Below are 21,026 nucleotides of genomic sequence, written 5' to 3' on the forward strand. Positions count from 1 at the left end.
CATATGCAGGGTACACATCCATGACTCACAAACAAATGCATAATTACACACATCACATGCAGCAGCAGCAGCAGCAGCACCACAGCACAATCAATAACCACCACTGTCACCCTGACACACATGTCCTCCACAGCTATCCATGAAGCGCTTTTTTTTGGGTAACACATGACAAAAGTGCTGCTGCAAAGCTACTGAAAATTTCATAATCTAGAGCTGAACGAGGAGGAGAGGCAGAGAAGGCGGGGGGTGGAGAGCGAATGAAGCAGGCAGGCAGGGAGCAACTGTGGCAACAGCAGGCTGAGGAGAAGCAGGGCACGAGGAGCCAGAACGGGGAAGCTGGGCGGAAGACGAAGAGGAGGACGGGAGGGGGGGATGGGTGGGAGAGAGAAACCAAGAGCGGCTTCGACACAGAAGCTCGATCCAGCAGGCAGGGCTGCAGCATCTGCATCCGTGAGGGCCTCAACAGCCATTCGGCGACCCCCTTTTTTGACCCTTGTGGCAAGCGATAAATGGGCTGCGTTTATGGCGCCTTTAGCCCGAAAGCCCCACAGTCACAGAGACATTAATATATGAATGCTATAAGGCCTTCCTATGAGATGCCCATGCATTCCTTGCCGTGCTTTCGCCCTGTTTATGCCATTTGGTGTGCAAAAAAATATATTTTTGCATTGTCTCTAGAGGCATGCTGAAATATTCCTGACAATGTTATTAAAATAGATGAAAATTAAACCATTACTGTAAGGTAATATTACTGTAAACATCTTTAACCAGTCCACACAAGACAAAATGCTGCGTTTTCTCCGATATACATCCACTGATATGATGGGGCAAAGAACTTGTGACGGGGTGACTTCAGTCATCTTATTTTTGAGACGCTCTGCTGTGTCTGTGGCAGATCTTTGTCCTCAGCAAAACATGTTTTGGTTATCTTGGCTGCAGCATGAAGGACAGCAAATGTGCTCATGCATCCTTGCACATGTTGTCTGTTTCATCTCTGTCCTCTCTTCATCTCTCCCTCCCTCCCTTCCTTCTATGTCCTCTCCTTGAAATCTTTCGCCGGCCTTGAACAGTGATGGCAACCACGACCCGGCCTAGCTCAGCTCAGCGTGGCACAGCCCTGCTCGGGCCACCAACCAGGCGGGGAGGGCCGTTGCTGCGTCATCACCTAGCTAGCCTCCCGGCCTTCTGTCTCAGCTATAAGATGGCCTAAAAGAGCCACGAATCTAGATTTATCTGAAAGATGAGGAGCAACCTTCCTTTACATATATTCCCCCTCATCTTTCTGCACCTCCTTCCTGCAAGGGAGCTATCCAGATGCAACCTGCCACCTCTCAAATGACAAAGACACACAGGGCAAACGTTCTCCCATCAAGGTCACCACCTGATCTGGTGTCACTGCAGCATCGGCTCCCTTTGGTATCAGAATGACACTAGATTAGGGGCCGTAATTAGATTTGCCTGAAGCCAAGAAGCAAAGACAAGAAGCAAGAGCAGAAGCGAGGCTGCACGGCTCACGCGCATGTGTGTCATTAATATGGAACACGTGGGGGGAAATAGACAGGTGAGCTGCATGTAAGCAAGTGAACAATCAACAGTGCCGTGGATCCCTGGACATGTTTGCCATGTGTCATCTGAATCGTGTCTCCTTGTGCGCCGGACTGGTGCGTTACATAACAGTCAGTGTGCACGGTGTAAAGACAGAGAGGTATAACACGGAGACAGACGGAGAGGAACGCTGATGCTGATGCTGTGCAGCCAAACGCACACACGCACAATATCTAAACAAATCTGTTCAGGTAACGACGATGACTAAACACGCCATTACCCTCCTGTTTTGTCAGGGAGGGTTTGCTATATTTTGAGATACTCTGTGTGGACCGAGGTTTACACAACGCTGTTGTCAAAACGTGCAGCAGTTTTGAAATGAATATATGATCGAAGGAGACTGTCTTGAACGAAAATGCAAATTTTGTTATATAACTTTTTTTTTGACTATAAATAGACAACAAACAACGCTACCATGGTAGAAGGTTTTAGCCTTCACTGCTCGGTCCTATTATGAACACACGAGCATTGAACTCACCACAGTACACCTTGCATTTGCACTGATGCTTAAGGAAAGGAGAGAACAGCCATTTTATGATAAATTATTCTCGCACTCCTACGAGTAAAAATGTAGAACTCTTAGAAGCATCTTTAGCTCTACAGCTTTCCACAATACAGTTTCTTTATAGTTTTCAATTTTGAGCCTCTAATTCTCCCTTTTTCAATATCTGCAAGCCGTGTCTTCTGTTCTTTAAGTTCGGAGGCTTTTGCACAACAAAAACAGTTGAGTGAAACAAATGCAGTCTCCAACAGTTTAGGCTAACAGGTGCACATTAAAAGACTGTCAAGGTCACCTGTTTGTCCTCACACTGAGGACGACCAGACGTCAGACATGACAGAAACCCCAGAGAGACACATGTCTCCTTTAAGACGACCAGAGTCCTCTCAGCCTGCTGCTGCTTCTCTCTCCTGCCACAGATTAATTTTTCAACAATTAGGAAAGTCTGTCATGTGGAACAACGGTCTTTCAACAGTAACTGCTTCTGACCTTTTCCCCAAAGCCCTGTGAGCACATTGGAGATACAGCAACGGCCCACTCAACAGCTCGAGAGCTCGGCTCCAACACTCCCCAAAGGTCTTCGAGGAGGAAAACGTAATTACCTCCCGCAGCCTAATTATAAAATTAAAAATAACTGTAAACATAGCACCCCTGAAAGTCAAGTGTCAAAAAACCCCTAAAAAACCCCACAGTGACTCTGCTGTCTGCGTCATTTCCGGTCATAACTTGTAACTCACTTCAACATAATGAAGTTTCTTATCTACTGAATGCTGTCCAAACCAATTATGTACTAAAATTATGAATGTCTGAGTTTATCTGATGTAACACAACGTCAGAAGGATAACAACACAATCACAATGTCTCAGGTTAAAATTTACTACAACCACTACAGTCAGATGCTACAACTATTTCTTCCAGATGCCACGCAAGCCTTGGATTTTAGTTTTAAACTGAGCTCAACTGATCACAATCAAATCTCTCAATATGAAAAACAACACTGAAAAAGATCAAAAGAAAAGTGTTTTATGAAAAAAAAAGAGTGCAAACACAAATCAGGCCAAGCACAAGGATGGAAAGGTAACAATGATGTTACAGGGTCACATTTTCACTTGCCAAATGCAATATTAAAGGTTTTTGGGAGGAATATTTTGAGCATTTTGGAAGCCTGAGAGCGAGGGACAAACATCAGAAACATTGCACTGCACCAATATTTGCAGCAATGACAGTCAGATACTTTGTTTTAGAATAAAGCCAGCGCTCAATTTGACTAAAATCATTGTTGTGTGTGTGTGTGTGTGTGTGTGTGTGTGTGTGTGTGTGTGTGTGTGTGTGTGTGTGTGTGTGTGTGTGAATACTCACTTTTTGAGAATTCACGTAGAATGGGTCCAGATCCTCCAGTGGTACCGCCGCCATTCCCTTGGGGATGTCCCCATAGATGTAGGGCAGGCTCTTCCCAGCCTCCAGGTCACTGTTGGGTTTGGGCTTGTTCTCGTCATCGTCGTCACGGTAGCTGCTGTCCTGCTTGGGTGGCTTTTTGTTCTTCTCCTCTTGGATGCGCTGCTCAAGGACCACCAAAGATTCTGGAGTAAACTTCCTGAAGCTGTCAGGTCCTGGCGGTGCAAGAAGGGGTGCAGCCATGTTTTCATCCTGCAGCTACTTAGTCTTTAGGTTTGTACCATCCACGGTAGCAGCTCTGCGGGAAGCAGGAGGGGGGAATATAACATGAAATGACGTACTACAAAAATGGTGGCCTGAAATTAACAGTTAGCTGGGTGCCCATTTAGAAAGATTACAGAAAAAGGAGACAATACAGCTGCAAAATGTTATTTTATGCACCAAAAGAACAAGAAAATGTTGAGATCTTGTAATGTTAAATATATATATATATATGTGTGTGTGTGTGTGTGTGTGTGTGTGTGTGTGTGTGTGTGTGTGTGTGTGTGTGTGTGTGTGTGTGTGTGTGTATAAGCATTTGCAGGCTAACAGATCTCCTCCATCTAGTTTATCTCCATTAAGGAAGTGAGCTGAAGAGAACCATTAACAGACATTTGTTAAATGATCCTCTGAAGCAGCAGAGTGTGTGGTTGACTTAAATAAAGAGAATATTTTAGATAAGAGTGTTAAAGAGCAACGCATAATGGTTATTCTCATAAGATGGGGGAAATATCAGATAATATACTGAGGAAGCCTTTTGGATGAGAGGTTTTCACAAGCCTAAAGAAGCCCAGTTGCATTCTTATTTCAAGCTTTCTAGTCAACCATGACCTGGATGACTGTGAACCTACACAGGCAAATGTGTAGGTTTATATAAAAACATGCATATTCAGTCATTTCCAACCTTTGAGGACCTGTTTTACCAAGAAAGAACTCCAAACCAGTGGTATATGCTTCAGTTGATGAATATGGTCGGTTTTGCCATTTCAACTCACGTTGTGTTGTTTTATTGGTTACATATATTTGCGTTGCCATGGTAAATCAGATGTTGCACAGGTTAACAAACAAATATGTAAATATTAAAGAAGATGTATTTTATAATTAATTGAATGAAGACCAAGTTCCACCTGCACAAAAAATCAAACCACAGGTTTAAAAGTCTCACCCCTCATGACTCTGTTAAACAAAAAGGCTGAGAATAAAAGGCCTTACAGTAAAGGCTTTCTCCAAAACGCAAAGAGGGTAACATGACAAATGTTCAAGCTGCAGGAACACCGGGCAGTGCTGAAGCAAAGAGGAAGGAGCTGAAATTAGAGTTCAGTTAAGCCAGACTTGAAAAATTAACGAAATCATTAGAATTTTTGGAGGATTTCTAAAACATCGCCCTCCCCTCTCTTCGCCCTGTGTTCCACCTGCTGCTGCAGCGCAAAATCCTTTCATTTCAACAGGAGCAAGGTGTCTGCAGCCTGAACAGGACAGGCGGCCATATTTGAGTCAGCGGGCCCCGTCACTTCCCTGCCTCCCTCTTACATAACAGCGTCTAATTGAAATGTTCGACGCGTTAAAGCTGGCATCACACGGGAAAGACTCCACTCTGCGTGTCCCGACACTCGGTGGAAAAAGCACAGGAGACGTGAAGCAGGTGAGGCGAGAGGTCTGTTTTAAAATGGACACCAGAACCTCGGAGCCTTCTGCTGCGAGGCTGGCGCTGTCCGCTTCAGCACTGCACGAGCTCATATTCATACACGTGCGCGCGCACGTGAGTGCCTACAAAAAAGGTGCGGGGGGGTGCACACAACCCTCCGTTCTTTTCTTTTTTCTTTTTCTTCCCCGACACCTTCAGGCCTGTAGTTTATCCTTCAAATCTCCTCGATTATTAAGTCGTGGTGGCAACACTCGTCTCGTTATCTGTCCCATCGGCTGCTGCTTACATCTAAGCCTAGCAGTGCGATCAGTGTCACACAGAAACGGAGAACATTCTGGCATCTTCTCGGTCAAATCAACTTGTTTCCTAAAGGTTTGAATCAGAGAGCCACTGCGTTTCCAATCTATTCCTGTGCTGAGCTTCACAGAGAAGCTGTGGGTTATACTGCGCAGTGAAGTGGCCCGCTACAACCAAATTGGCCAAAGCTGTATTGCTGCAGTGGGAGGTTTACATGTTAAAAATTGTCACGCTGAGGTAAGCACAACCGTGGATCAAAGTCACGAGTGTGGTGTCGATGTAAAAATAACAATCAGGTACATTTTGTCCTCCCTGTGAAACAGCAAACACGGTTTTGTTTTTCTTGGGGTTTTTTGTCCTCTCCGGGATGTTCTGTGCGCTTTTGCGCGTTGTCTTCAAGGATCTGCACCACACCCGTGAAGCCATGTCGACTGCCAAATCAATAAGGCTCTATCTGTGCACAAATAACCCAGGCTGCGAAGCTAAAAGTAACACACAGTCTGCACCACGGCGTTAAACACGACGATTAGAAAACAGCAATGCTCATGTCACGCCAAAATCACCTGGAGGAATGCAAATTTCCCGTCTGTTGGTGATGGAAAGAAGATCGGGCTACTTACATAGCATCAGCCCCTTCTTGAAGCCTTGTGGGGTTTCAAGTGCATCATCCTTTAGTCCGGAGGATATAAAGAAAAAAGCCCAAATTAAAAATAAAAACCTACAAAGTTTTCTGGGCTTCGAAGAAGTCAGACGGCGCCCTGCCTGAAGCCTAACCTATGAGACATTTTCTCCTCCCTCCCCTGTTTTCTAATCAGTACCTCCGATCCTCGGTGAAATGGTTAATCTGATAAATTCCGACAACAACTGGCTGTTAAATATATTTCCCTCCCTCTTCGCACTGGTTCAGCCGGTAGATGCCCATCGAGCGCAGACACCCTGTTTCGTCGCGCTCGCTCCCCCAAAAAAAGATGCGGGGCAGTGTGCAGCTCTGCGACATTTAGGCTACGCAGGGATAGCCTACCGACGGAGAGAAAATCTGCCCTCACCTACCGACGCGCGCCAGGCTTTCCCCAACGGTTACAAGCGAAGGATACTCACTTCGTAAGCGTTACAATGAATCCAGAGAGCCGTTGCAGGACTGCAGATGTGAAAAAGCTTGGGGATAAACTGCGGTTGTCGCCATATTGTTGCTGCTACCTTCCCCCTCAGCGCGAGCGGTTTTCCTGCATAATTGATGACTCTCAGCAGAATGTGAGGGAGTGTCGGAGAGCGCGTTTCGTAAAATCGTAAAGGTCATTTAGGCCCGCAGACTCCAAACCCCCCCAGTGAGCGCCTCACAGCACAGGATCAGGGATGATCCATGGTGAGAGACTGTGCGCAGAAAACACGCTCAAGGTTTTTCTGACAAAACGCATTGGCTCACTGTGTGAGCACTGTGTGTGTGCAGTGTGTGTGTAATGTGTGTGTAATGCAGGAATTTATCATGTGTAGGCATTCAAATAGGGGAGGCCACTACATGTCTGAGATATGGGAAGAAAATAATAGTTTCTTGAAAGACATTAAAGCTGATGAGTGAATGAAAAGACAGTTACGCACACGCGCGCGCGAACACACAACTAACGCCTTAATTGTTTCTCTTTCTCACATGTTCAGTGTTATAAACATTTGTTCACTTATCGTCACATACTTGCAAATATATTATTTAAGCCGAGCACCTCATCTCCAAATGACTGTTTTCACTTACAGGCCTCCTCCAGCACTTCGCCCTTTAATAGCACAAATTTAAATGCAAATAGGCAGCTCTTAATCCGGTAACCTGCCCTCTGTCTTTTTGCTGTTACGTAATGCGCGAGCTCGCGTGTGAATCAATGCAAACGGAGCCTCAAAATATATCAAGAGCTTTCACGTTTCTGTAGAGTAGCTGCTTTTCCGTTAAAACTTTTTTTACGCAGATCAAAAGAGCTGAACTTGCACCTGACGTCATCGGTGGTCGGAACAGTTTCTGTTTGCGATCAAAAATACACACATATATATTTATATTTACATTTATGAAGGAAAAGAGTTGAAACTAAATGGAGTTAAAAGGTTTTCTCCTGTGTCTGAACGTCTGCTATTTGACCGCATTATCCACTTCGCCACAGAAGAGTGAGTACCTGCAGAAGTTTTAGTGTTATTTCTTCTTTTCCTCCACTTTTTAGTAAAGTATTCAGCCAGTTTTTGATTATCAGTAACTTCAGATCCTGTTTTGCGGGGGGGTTTTGGCGTTTTTTTGTTGTTGTTTTTTAGCAAAGCCCCTCTTTCTTGGACCCGAGTGTTATTTAGGTGAATTTTTCTAATTTTCTAATGAACTAATATAAGTTTTGTTTTGTTTTGTTTTAAACAGGTGTCTCAGTTCAGCTTTTTGGCTAATATTGAGCAGCTAACTTTACTGGGTCCATGTGCTGACTGTGACTCAGCACTTTACCTGATAAACATTTTATTTGTGTTATGATATGATGAAGTCTCAGTGATACACTCAGTTCACTTCCTCGCTGAAAATGTACTTTCTTTGTTTCTTTACTAACAGAAAGATTAATTAGCACATCACCCGCAGTTTTGCACTTTAAGAAAAATTAAACCATTCACCCACTATTATGTGTTATCACAAAAGCAGACAAAAACAACTAATACTACTTTATTCAAATTTTTATATTTTATATATATTCGTTTGGTTTCTATCACCACTGCTGTCACCAAAACCTATATAATCATTGGCTATTTTGGATGTCTGTTGCGATTTGAAAAATATTCGGTAGCACTTTTTAGTACAGCTCGGCAAGAATGTGGTAATAGGGGGGTGAACAGGAAGAAACAAGCAGGTAACAGTATAAAAATAGCAGGTTATTACCCCAGAAAGTTAATGTTGGATCCCTCTCAATAATCCAGTTAAGGCGATATTACTAGTATCCAAGTAATGTCCAAGTAATTAAGGTTAATGCTATTATCATTATATGGTAATAGTATCCTAATATGTTAAAGCGTCTACCTACAAACTACAATATTATTGTGAGACTACGACCAATATGACCTGTATGTTTGAGTGGTGAGTAACACTAGAAAGGAGCTTTAATGTGTTTTTTACATTAAAATGAGAAACACATTTAAAGTTTACGTACAAGTCAACTTAAAACCTTTTTTTTTAATCTTTATTAGGTTGTGGGGAACGGCCTCTTTTTGGTCCTCCAGGTGCTTCTCGGATCGTGGGTGGCCGGGAGGCTCCCGAGGGGGCGTGGCCATGGCAGGTCAGCATCCAGATCCAATACAGACACCACTGTGGTGGCACTCTCCTCAGCAGCGTCTGGGTGCTCACTGCCACACACTGCTTCTACCACCACCTGTGAGTCCCTTAAAAGTAACAGTTAGGGCACTTTGCACAGGGGGGGGGGTCTTTACCGCAACGTTATTGGCGTGAAGGTAAACGCTGACGTATATGTATATGTTTGGTTTTTTTTACACTCTTTTCTTTTGTGTCCAGACGGATCGGCCTGAGCTATTTTCGTGTGGTGGCAGGACTAAATACGCTATCTTCTCCAGGAAATTACGCCCAGGTCCGCTCCATCAGGGGAGTGAAAATGCACGATGGTTACAACATTTTCACATCCGATAACGATGTGACGCTGTTGCTGCTCAGCTCGCCCTTTAAGTTCACCAACTACATCCAGCCTATTTGCCTTCCTGGTGATGTGATCCACGAGGCCATGCTCAACCTCAGCCACTGCTTCGTCAGTGGATGGGGAAGCACCTATTACAAAGGTGGGAAAGGCCAGAGTTACTATTTTAAAATAAGAAAAATTAGTATTTAGTTTAGGGCAGGGATGTCAAACATAAGGTCTGGGGGGCAAAATTGGAGCCAATATGGCCCATTTTACATTTTTGGAAAAAGTGAATTTAAAAATTTTGGACTTTTAAACTTATTTTTATAAGTTTTACAACTTTACATGCTGACAAAGACCAACAGCCACACCCATTTATACTATATCAAAGGAGCTAAGTAATAGATAAACAAGTAAATGACAAAAAAGTTTGTTTTCCATTTTCTACCATAGAAATTTTAGTTCAACAAAAGAACATTTTGGAAAATTAATAAAACCTGTTTGTTGTTTTTGTAAATAGGAAATAGGAGAGTGAGATAGCAGAACGTTTTCTTCAATTTTACACATTTATCAGGTAGAGAAACAGATTTACTACTGATCTTTTTATCTTTTATTAACACATCTGAATGTGGGCTCTGGCAGCTCCTGGCAACACAAGTCAGATGAAAGGTTAAGAAAATGATTGAAATAGCTGAGTTTATTGATGTCAACCAAAGCATGCAAAAAGTGAAGGGGTTCTGAAGTATTTGCAGCTGTAGAATAGAATAGCCTTTATTGTCATTGTACAGAGTACAACGAAATTGGAGTGCCACTCCCTTGGTGCAAGTTTCAATAATAAATATAAATGTAAAATATAAAAAGTACAAAAAAAAACCAATCGTAAGTACTCAAACAATAGTATGTACAATATATACAGGATAGCAGCATTAATATGATGACAGTATGAATAGCAGCATAATATAATGACAGTGACGGTATGGAATAGGTTCAATTGTTTTTGTGCTTATTTACTACGGTGATAGCTCTGGGAAAGAAGCTATCCCTGAATCTGTTTGTCCTGGTTTTATGTGACCTGTACCGTCGGCCTGACGGTAATAGTTCAAACAGTTGGTTGCTGGGGTGAGAGTGGTCCTTGATGATATTGCCAGCTCTGCTGAGGTACCGAGAGTTTGCAGTGACCTCCAGGCTGGGCAGAGAGCAGCCAGTGATCTTCTGGGCTGTGTTGATGACCCTCTGCAGTACTTTCCTGTCTGCAGCTGCAGCTGTATTATCTGTATGTCCGGTTTTAGAAGTCATCAGTGCATCAGACAAACTTCTCATCCTCTGGAAGTTTAATGTGAGAGCAGGAAAAGTTTACAAAGAGAACGATGAGAAATTTTAGTAAAGGTGAAATGAACTCCACTGGCAAGTGAACTCAACATCTACTTGACTATTATGTGGCTTGCAATGCTGCCTTACATAAGTTCTTATCAACAGAGATAATGCACGTTGCTGAGCTTGTCTTAGCCTTGAAGCCTACCTCATAAGATGAAAACTAGAAAACTTGATGTTGTGAAGCTGGCATGTGCTGATTACCAAAAAGATTTGCCAGGGCAGTTGAACTGGCTCTTGAAGATTCTCAAGAACATCTTGAGATCTTGAAGGCTGCTACTCAAAATACAGCCGGCTGGTTTTCAGAGGATTGTGTAGAAATCCAGAAACTTCTAGAAAGTCAGAACCAGCCTTCCTCACAGTAAAGACCAAAACGCAGAAAGAAAGAAGAAAGAAACACTTGGAGTTCCTGATGCTACAAAAAGAAGGAGAAGAATTGCAGATTCTGTCAGATAAGAACGACTCCCAAGGCTTGTTTGCTGCACTGAAGGCAAACTGTGGTATCCACATGATGTGACATCTGACAGGAGATATGAAGGACACCACTGAGTGATGAAAGGAACAGTTTTAGAACCTCTTTAACACAACTTCAAGTCCCAGTTAGAGCTCGGCTGTGTATATCCATTTCAATGGATGAGCCATAGAAAGCACTCAAGAAAACTAGGAAAAGTCGGGTATCAGGTCAGGCTCTTATATCTCTACAACAACTCCTGGAAACAGAAAAGATCACACTGAATAGAAAGAAAGAATCAGTGAAACGCCATATGGAGATCACTGGGATGCACTCTGAAACCTGAGAAGTGCAGAGTTGTCAAATCAGGTGTTCATGCTGCGCAAGGCATTTGTTGACCAGATTACAGGGCCTCGCAAATAAGGTGGCACATCAGCTTCGAGTTGGGCGGTCACTCAGCGCAACAGATGTGGAAAACTGTCATTTCTAGGGCAGGTCGCACAAGTGTGGCTATCACAGTCTAATCTACAACTGAGTCACAATGGGCTGCTAGTGACCTGTTTTTGAATATATTATATCATGTAGATACTGAAAGCATGATTATTTTCCTCTGTTTTTAAATGTCACTCTCACATTACGTCACATATATTAATAAAGTTTTTTCAAAGCATCTTTGGTGTGTGAACTGCAGGCCCGCTGACGAACAAACTGCAGGAAGCTGAGGTGGAGCTCATCGACAGACAAACATGTAACCGGGTCACCTGGTATAACGGCATCATCACTGAGAAGATGATCTGCGCAGGACTGGAGAGCGGAGCAGCCGATTCCTGTCAGGTGCTGATCCTTGGGTTTTGTTTTTGTTTTTTATTAAGTCACTACGGGCTGGTTGAAAGAAAACTTCACGCTGTTTGTGTCTGCTTCAGGGTGACAGCGGGGGCCCGCTGCAGTGCTACAGCGAGAATCAGGATAGGTTTTATCAGGTTGGCGTGACGAGCTTCGGAGACGAGTGTGGACTTCCTCTCAAGCCTGGGGTGTACGCACGAGTCAGCATTTTTTCAAAGTGGCTGACTGCGAGTCAGACAGCGGTAGCAGCATCTGTCCACAGAGCGAGCACGGGAGTCATCGCAGCTCTGCTCGCTGCTGCTTTGACGCTGCTCTGAAACATCCAGACTGGCAGCAATAAACATCCAAACTAAAGCAAACAGCTCTGAACGCCACACGCTTATTTTTTCATATACAGTTCATAACAACAACCCTGTTAGAGCTGTCAGAGCTTTTTTAAAGGCACAGGAGAGCCACATTTCTTATTCAGCAGCTTACTTTGGAGTGATGGTGTAACTTGTTGTCAAGCCAGAAACGCTCTGATTGTTTCACATGATATCTGTGTTTATTAATTTTCTTTGTACAGCATGTAAATACAGACAGAGACACATGTATGTGATGACATATGCTTCGTCTTAAAATGAGCTCACATTTTCTAACACGTTGCTTTTGTTATCAGTAATAGAAGGAGGGTTAAGACGTGCTAATAATGGATGGTTTTTATTTCTCTGCTGCAAGGAGTTGTTTCCTTTGGAGAGACGAGTCCATTAGAAATACGAAAGCTGTAATATGACTGAAAGGCAGCTGCTTCCTTGGAATTCACTTTATTGGCGACATTTCCACAACAACTTAGCTTGCTTAGATTATCTCATAGAGTTTTTAAGGCACTCAGCAGAAGAGAGAAGAGCTTTTAAACTCCTGAGTGGGTACAAAAAAGATGTCAGAGCTTTTATTTATTAGGAAGACCAGAAGTTTCCCTTTTTTTCCTAATAAAAGCTTTAAAACATCCAGAAAAAAAACTTTATTAAGAGCAACAGATTGTATTAAGATGTTAAAAGGCTTAAGTTTAATTCCTGGATTAATGGCATGTCTGTAGGTGATTATATAAATGTATTAACAGCCTGATTTTAACTGATTAGCCTGATCTAGAGTTTCTAGATGGTGTTTTTAAGAAAGCTTTTCTTTTAAGAAACACATTTCCAGTGTCAAATAAAACTAAATTAGTCTGTTTCAGAAATCGAATTATTCTTGCATTAATATATATAAAAAAATAAATGAATAAAAAAAAAAAGTAACTAAATACACAGCTTCTTCCTTTCTGATACTACTTTGTTACACTGCAACAGGCCTAGACTGCTGGGGTCTTCCCATGATGCATTGTTTCTTTTTCACTTTCTTTGTGTTCTCCACTCTGCATTTAATCATGACTTATTATCAATCTCTGGCTCTCTTCCACAGTGTGGTTTTATCACTCCCCCTGCCCCTCACTCCCAAACGGGCGTAGCAGAAATCTGCCCTTCCCTGAGCCAACCAGAGGTTTCTTCCTGTTAAAAGGGAGTTTTTCCTTCCCACTGTCGCCAAATGTTTGCCAGTAGGAAGTCGTGCGATTATTGGAATTTCCCTTATATATTGTCGGGACTTTACCGTAGAATATAAAGTGGTTTGACGGGACCTTTGTTGCAATTAGTTGATCATCAATCAACTATTAACTATCTGTTGGTTCAAGTAAAGAAATATCTTATTTTATTAGATGTGAATATTTGTAAGAAACGCTAAGCAAAACTGAAGTGTGGCATCTTAACACCCCCAACACAAACACACAGAGCAGAAACACTGACACCTGCTGGAGGGAAGATGCCATTTTCTTTCTTGTAACAGCAGCTGGTTGCAGATAGATGAGAAAAGAAGTAGTACAAGACAAGTCTGACAAAGCAATTTTTTTATTATTTGACATGAAACACATCCAATGACAGAGTGACAGTGTTTTTGTCAAGTAAGACATGTTGTTGTTGTTGTTAGAAGTTATCGCACCATTAACCAGTTGAGAATGTCTTTGCTGCAGCTCGACGATGCATAGTGAACAGACAGTTGCTGAGGTATACATTGTGGGCCCTTGAGTTTGTGGGGTTTTGCGTTTGCGTGTACGAGTAAAAGATCCTAATTTCATTACCTCGCAGGTACATTTACATTTTGTGCTTAGGATAACTTTGGAGGTTTGAAATGTTCGCCATTCGTCACAACACAATATGAAAACTCTATATATTCAGAGCGCATTGTCCATCAGATCCCGAACCGATGATGATGCAAGTATGGAGTGACTGAAGACATGTTGGCATGGAAAAAGAATGACTTGGTTTCACACAAAAGGGCATCTTCTTGTAATGACACTGGAGAACAAAACTGTCAACTTTCCCTTATTGAATAGCACCAATGTCTATTGAAAAGGCTTGAAGGCCAACATGAAATTATAAAACTTTATTAAAACTTGTCAGAGTGAAACAGTAGCGACAAAGCAATAATCACACAGCAGCCTCAGAAACCTCAGAAGACGCGTGACTCCAATTTCACTGGCACGCACACACGCCGTCGGTGTCGGTCACCGATTGAAAAGTGGTTTAATCGACGCGCGACAAAGCCGCTCCTACATCAAACCAGCTGCTTGCAGATAAAGATTGCATCAGGAAAATATTGATGAAATCCCTAGAAAATATATTAAAATTCCAATTTTGGATGGAAAGAGTAAAAATACAGTGGAGGCGACATTAAAAAAACCAGAAGAAATTAAAAAAAACAAAATAACAGGTTTACCATTTTGGGAAAATTCTTACAAAAGACAAAACTTGTTGCACCATAGAAGCCAAATATCACTGCTGAACACACACGCGCGCACACACACTCACACACACACATAAAATGATATTGGGAAAGTGCACGTTTGTTCCTGCCCACTGAAACCTTTTTTGTTGCTTGCGATGTGGTAACCTTAAAATAATAACAATGCAGAAAATGCTGTCAAGTATGAAAGATCAAGTCAAGTTTTTTTGTTTTGGTTTTTTTTATCTACAGATTCATTTTCATGTACACATTAACACCAGTAATACAGTATTTGACCTCTAAAATACAGTATACAGACATCTTTATTACTTCACTTTTTAAAGGAGGGTTCTGCAATTTTTAAAAAATCTTTTGAATCACAGGTTTGTTGCGGATTGTTCCCAGTTCATTTTCTTTTTTTTTTTTAAGTGTTGCCCACATTCAGAATTAATGGGTCTGAGTGATGACGGTTATGTTAAAATCAGAAAGGTATGAGCACGAACATAAAACACCAGCCTTCCTCTTAAAAAAACCTTTTTTTTAAAAATGTATGTGTGAGTTTTGAGCTACAAACTGGTTTCCGATTTCTCGCTTAGATTCGGTGAAACAGTTCTTTAAATAAGCAATAAAAGTACAGAAGTTCCACAGGTTTAATAAGGCAAAGCTCCTCATTCTTGATTTCTTTGTTTTGCTTTTTTTTTTTTTTTTTTTTTAAATTCAATGGTCCATTATCATAAATGTCACCATGGTAAAAGGCACCGACTTGCCTTCAGATTTTCTACATTTATCTAATCAGCTGTGACACTAAATGAAACACGTTCTTTGATATAAGGTGGAAAACTACACACAGACTGAAAGCTAGCAGCTCACTTCAGAACCTCAGACCAAGCCAGGCGAAGCTGAACAAAACGGCCCTTGAACACAGAGAAGTTGGACCTTAAATTTTGTTTAGCGGTTTTTTGGTCTGCTATGGTTTTCAGAGCCTAGAGTGCCAAACTCCAGATTAAGCCTCCGATGTATTAACATCACATTAAAGCCACATTAGAGCTAAACATTTGACTTTATAAAGAAATTTGGCGACTTCACCCACGAAAAGAAAACCTTAAAAACTTCCCTCAACTTTCTAATTTGAATCTCTCCCTGGAAGTTCCCCATGCATGTCGGGTGATGCTGGAGCTCAGCTGCAAGAGCCTGGATTAAATTGGCCTTTGCTATCTCTCCTACTTTCCTAAGGTTACAAAAATGTCCCTGCAAAACTGTCAGACTGAGCAAGCTGGTTGTCATGTACAACCCAAAGAACAAACAATAGTTTTCAGCTCATGAGTCCACAGGATCCAGGCCAAATTCTACTGTAAAGCCTCCCTGTTGCACTTGCTGTGCCAGATTTGTATCCCTGAGGTGTTTTCCTCTTCAGTCTGAAATGTGTTCAGTCTAACGCACCAGTGAGAGGTGCATTAGCTGTTCTGGGGTGCACAAGGAGACCACATTGAAGGTGTGATCGGACAAATTTCAAATCACTTCCGGTTAGTTCTTCTCATGGGTGAAGTCACAAAAGTTTGTTGATGTTACTTTGTGAGATTTTTGTAAAGAAAATAAATACCCGGTGAGAAAAACTACACATTCACACAGAGACACCAACGTTCTCAAGATATTTCCTTAAAAAACAAAACCTTTAGATGAACCAAACGCTCATCTATACTGGCTATAGCTACATTTGTACAACACAAACAGTGCTGTCATTTATAGTCACACGTATTTATTTCTTTACAACATTTTAGCTGACAGATAAAGAGTAAAGAGAGTTAACTGCAAACATGGGTTAAAAGGAGAAGAGAAACAGAAGGTTGTCTGGGAATAACTTCAGAACATTCTTGGTCTCCCTCATTAACACCGGGTACTTATTTCCTCTTTAAGAGCAGCTCTTGTTGAGCGCCGGGAGGCTGTGAATGCTTTTACATGAGAGGCACAAAAACTGTGACAAAGCCTGAACATTCAGCATAGGCAGCGAAATAACTGCTGTGAGAATCCTTGGCTCGCGAAGCTTGTTTTCGTTTTGTTTCGAGCCCGCATGTAGACGTCACCTGCACTCCCAGCTGGCATGCACACCTAAACACAGACTATAGTTTCGAAAGTTGTTCTGGAAATTGGCGCTTTTTAAAAATAGATTAGTACTATCACAATCATACGAGCTATCTACCCCACCGACTCCTACTCACACCGAAGATGAAGAATCTGTTTCATCTTTACTGCTCGGGTTCATGAAGTCTTTCTTTTCCCACACCAACAAGTAATTCAAGCATTTTTTTAAGATATTTTTTTGTTTCGTCATTGTCGACACTAAGTCTGCCAGCAAACATCGCGTGTGATGGAAAGTGGACGCCACTGTGCACCTGGTGGGCAATTGTGTCAGGACTGCCCGCTGTGGGCTGTGCTTGCTTGTGGCGCTTTTAATACTGATGTGGATTTGCTCTTTTTGACAGCAGCAGGCATGAGGGGTGGGGGAGGCAGGAGACAGGAAATCGAGGTGCGAGGACGTAAAGTGCAAGGGGAGAAGTTCCAGTGCACCTTCAAGATTAGACGGGTTTAAAAAAAAACTGAAAAATCTGACACATGAGCATGCATGGTTCAGGAGGAAAGCAAAAGGATAGAAAAATGAGGGGAGAATTCCATTCTTCTCTTTCTGGGAGTAATTAAAATATCCTAAAAACATGAGTTTGATTGACGAGGGAGAGGTGGGTGCAGAAAAAAAAAGGATGATGGGATTTCTCCCAGTCGACACGTGCATCTACCTTTCAGGAGCAGAGAAAGTGTCAGGCCCCACAGTAGAAATCTCAGTGAACCTGGACTGCAGCAATCGAGCAGGTGGAAGTAAAGACAGAACAGTTTCTGAGAGGGAAGCATGTTGTCGTTACAGTACTTGAGTCGTTTCTCGCGTTCCCACGCCGTTTGGCATTTCCAATGAGTGTGTCTGAGGTTTTAACTTCGGGGCTGCTACTGTACACGTCCCCAAAGTCCTTCTCCCTCGTTGTCTGTTCTCGGAGCCTGGCTCAGGTTTCTGCATCAGTTGGTGAAGGGTGTTCACATGTTGTAGGCCACGTAGATGGGGTCCAGTTGGTCAGCCAGGAAGGAGTCTCGTAGATGCATCCTCTGCTTCTCTCCCCGGGAGTTGATGGGGATCACCCCCGGGTCCACGATGACCACCACTCCGACGATGAGGTGGTGCTCCTCCAGGACCACGTTGGTGACGAGTGGCACCAGGTCCAAGGCCTCCTGCTCCGAGCCGCTAAGCTCCGCCACCACCACCAGCAGGTTGGTCCATGTAAACACGGCACTGCGAAGCGAGAAGTGGGAAAAGTTCAGGTTTCTGCTACTGTTCGCTACGAGGATCAACAACGCCACGTTAAGTGCACATCTGCTGCTCCTTACCTCTCTGCGATGCTGCGGTGGGCGCGGGACACGGACGTCTCGATGTCGATGGGGTGATAACGCAGCCCCCTCAACTCCAGCGTTTCATCCAGGGATCCCACCACAAACAAGGCATCATGGCGATCTGTGGCGGGGACAAAACTATTTGATTATTTACAGTTCCAACAATATAAAGGGTCTTGTTTTAAAGATCTGGCTACAACTGTGCAACCTGTAGATTAGGGTCCAATGTTGTGATGCATTTGTGATGAGAACTTTCAGTACAACCAAGCATTTACATTTTAAAGGGTTCAACACCAATTGCTTCTCCAAGTCATTATTACATTATTACAATGTCACCAAATATCAAATGTCCTCTCACCTCCACTTGCATCCAGCAGCTCTGTTCTCTTGATGAAACCCAAGTAACTGGTCCTGGCCCACAGAGTTTGGGGCTCCCCAAAGCTGAGCCTGGTGTTGAAGTGGTCTGCCTGCAGGCTCTCCTCCCCATAAATGGTGTAGTAGCCACTGGCATTGTGTGGGCTGTTCACCCAAATCTGCACAAAAAAAAAAAAAAGACTTTCTGAATTACTTTGGCTGCTAAATTTTGACAAGAAGAGAGAAATTTGACTAAAAATCAACATAAAATAAATCTTTTCACTGTCGCCCTCTTTTACTCCGTGCCAGTGAAATCGGACGGTTTGTGGCACATGTTTGCGCACTCACCTCACCAAGATGCGAGTCCCCCAGTGGGCCTCTGGTCTCTGGGTTGACTATGATGACTCTCACTCCTGGTAGGATCTTCGAGAAGGAAATGAGAGGAGAATTTCACTTTAAGACTCCTTTAACCAACTCTTTTAGTGCTCTGGTTCTGTGGCCACAGTGAGCATCACATAAGTGAGTTTTACCAGTCAGTGATCAATACTTACAGTGCCCGACTCCATGAGTGGAAGACTCTGTGGCGCTCCTCTTTCCACTAGCCTCACCCTGAGGGACACAGAAAAGACAAGCCTGTCAGTCTTTCTGTTGTTGTCCACCAGCTGCACCACGTGACTAATGTGGTTGCCTTTGTGCTGCTTTATGAGAGTCTTCAGCCTTACCTGTCGTGACGCAGGGACTTCATGTCAACATAGACAGTGGAGGGGTCTGGTCCAGCAGTGCCCTAGTGACACGGGGGGGTAATACATTAAAAATAAAGTTTTTTAGCTTACAGAACATGAATAAGTTATTATCATAAGTTATTAACATTCAGTACATCTCCTTGTGCAGCTCAGATGACATGGTTTTTTATTTTTGTTGAGCAGAACCAAAAAAAAAAGCCTGATTTGGGTCAAAATGTCCTCATAAGACTGCATATTTGCGAAACCAACCTGAAGGCAGATGGCTAGGTTGACCCTCGAGCCAAAGGCGGTGCTGACGGCGCGAGGTGAAAGGCCGAGGTCTTTGAAGAGCTTGGAGAAGGACTGCGTGAGAGCGAGGCGAGGACGCTCCTCTGCTATCACCACACAGCTCCGCACGCACGACAGGTTCAGACCGCGCGCCTGCAGACACGAGCGGCTAAAGGTCACTCACTTTTAACAGGTGTAGACGGTAGCTTGACGCAAACATGGACTCTGCATTACTGAACATTTTCATCCAAAGCAGAAGGAAAACCGAATGAGGACAGATAAAGGATAAAATGAAGATGAGCACAGACAGAGACAGATAGTGATTTTAAAACAGATATGATACATGTAAGGCCCATAACGCTGTAAACATACAATCTACTTAATTAGCATGCTAGCTCGCTGGCAGGTGATCTGTCTGAATGAATAGGTGAATCATTTTTTAAGCCTGAGACAGGTGTTTATTACTCTGCTTCACAGCAGTAATATTTTCTGTCATAAAGTAATTTATCACTGTGTTGTTTGTCAGAGTAACAACAGAAATGACAGCACGGTAATCTGAGAGGAGGAACCACATCTGGGAGATTATGTGAGTGTGTTTGTGACCTTCAGCATCTCCGTCTGGGTGCCCAGGCCTTTGGTGCAGAGCTCCATGACAGAATACGAGCAAAAGGTGTCTCTGATCTTGTACTGACTGAGCGTGCTCAGCCACACAGGCAGCGAGCTCTCCAGCTCCAGGGGAGGGATAAGGATGGACTGGTGACCTGAGTAAACACTGGAAACGAGAGAAAACTGTCAGCAACAGCAAAGCTGTGTGTTACAAGAATAATGGCATTCTGTCTTTATGTTTGTGTTGGAATTACCTGGAGAGGCACCACAGGACGAAGCCCAGGCCACAGTATGGGTCCAGGCAGATGGCTACTTGGCGTGAGGAGTAGAGCTCACACTGCAGTTTAATGGAGCGGCACAGAGTGCTGACCGCAGCGTGAGACATCTGAAGAAGCAGAGAAACTTTTAAGAAATCCACCAGACTCACTCCATTAAACTTCACCTCATTAGTATGATTTTAATACCTCAATATGTATCAATAAAGACGTAGTTTGATGACCATTAGAACAGGTAGCATGTTAGAGTTAAAAATGTGTATTCTTCTTTCAGCTGCTCGTTCTAGGGGTCACCACAGCAGAACATCTTTCTCCATCTCACCCTATTCTCTAGCATCCTCCCCTCTCATATGCAGGGGCTTGCAAAAGTATTCGTCCCCCTTGAACTTTTCCACATTTTGTCACATTACAGCCACAAACATGAATCAATTTTATTGGAATTCCAGGTGAAAGACCAACACAAAGTGGTGCACACCTGAGAAGTGGAACGAAAATCATAAATGATTCCAAACAGTTTTTACAAATAAATAGCTGCAAAGTGGGGTGTGCGTAATTATTCAGTGTCATCTCCACCCACTCTACCCTGCCTGCACTCTCATCTTCACCGCTCTTTCTTGCTTTGCATGGTTTACCCTCAGGTATTTAAACTCATATACCTTCAATATCTCCACTCCTCTGTTGTATATAAAATCTGATCTAAATTAACCATTTCTTACATGTCTTTTAACCTCATAAAATCAACAGGCTCGTACTAAAGATTTGGCAAATCGCACAAGTTTTTC

At 43.0% G+C, this 21,026-nt stretch overlaps 3 protein-coding genes across 7 annotated transcripts in view; 1 reads left to right on the top strand and 2 right to left on the bottom strand.

Moving 5' to 3' along the window:
• The window catches only part of scn8aa (sodium channel, voltage gated, type VIII, alpha subunit a), a 48,824-nt gene extending 41,948 nt beyond the window's left edge, over positions 1 to 6,876 (bottom strand). For 4 of the 5 annotated variants that reach the window (XM_085258531.1, XM_085258528.1, XM_085258530.1 and 1 more), the window contains exons 1-2: positions 6,579 to 6,876; positions 3,464 to 3,797 (exon numbers count right to left, since the gene is read on the bottom strand). In XM_085258531.1, the coding sequence (XP_085114657.1) occupies positions 3,464 to 3,742 (279 nt within the window). In that variant the 5' untranslated portion in view covers positions 3,743 to 3,797; positions 6,579 to 6,876. Of the gene's footprint in view, positions 1 to 3,463; positions 3,798 to 6,100; positions 6,493 to 6,578 lie in introns of those variants that run through there. The other variant, XM_085258529.1, reaches the window with a different exon arrangement.
• Positions 6,877 to 7,439: 563 nt separating this feature from the next.
• LOC146550097 (transmembrane protease serine 12) lies at positions 7,440 to 12,136 on the top strand. The gene is made up of 5 exons (XM_085259674.1): positions 7,440 to 7,625; positions 8,673 to 8,856; positions 8,995 to 9,272; positions 11,626 to 11,768; positions 11,858 to 12,136. The coding sequence occupies exons 1-5, from the start codon at positions 7,553 to 7,555 to the stop codon at positions 12,092 to 12,094; spliced, it is 915 nt and encodes a 304-aa protein (XP_085115800.1). The 5' UTR covers positions 7,440 to 7,552; the 3' UTR covers positions 12,095 to 12,136.
• A 1,544-nt stretch (positions 12,137 to 13,680) lies between these two features.
• dip2ba (DIP2 acetate--CoA ligase B (putative)a) overlaps positions 13,681 to 21,026 on the bottom strand; it is a 48,007-nt gene continuing 40,661 nt past the window's right edge. The window contains exons 30-38 of the mRNA XM_085261255.1: positions 20,224 to 20,354; positions 19,967 to 20,135; positions 19,346 to 19,516; positions 19,076 to 19,137; positions 18,905 to 18,962; positions 18,702 to 18,776; positions 18,358 to 18,532; positions 17,997 to 18,120; positions 13,681 to 17,901 (exon numbers count right to left, since the gene is read on the bottom strand). Of these exons, the coding sequence (XP_085117381.1) occupies positions 17,649 to 17,901; positions 17,997 to 18,120; positions 18,358 to 18,532; positions 18,702 to 18,776; positions 18,905 to 18,962; positions 19,076 to 19,137; positions 19,346 to 19,516; positions 19,967 to 20,135; positions 20,224 to 20,354 (1,218 nt within the window). The 3' untranslated portion in view covers positions 13,681 to 17,648. The remainder of the gene's footprint in view (positions 17,902 to 17,996; positions 18,121 to 18,357; positions 18,533 to 18,701; positions 18,777 to 18,904; positions 18,963 to 19,075; positions 19,138 to 19,345; positions 19,517 to 19,966; positions 20,136 to 20,223; positions 20,355 to 21,026) is intronic.

Source organism: Mchenga conophoros, linkage group LG20 (genome assembly GCF_057382185.1).
Source record: "Mchenga conophoros isolate Kocher_MC1m ecotype Shallow Benthic linkage group LG20, M_conophoros_male_GT1.1, whole genome shotgun sequence".
Taxonomy (NCBI): domain Eukaryota; kingdom Metazoa; phylum Chordata; class Actinopteri; order Cichliformes; family Cichlidae; genus Mchenga; species Mchenga conophoros.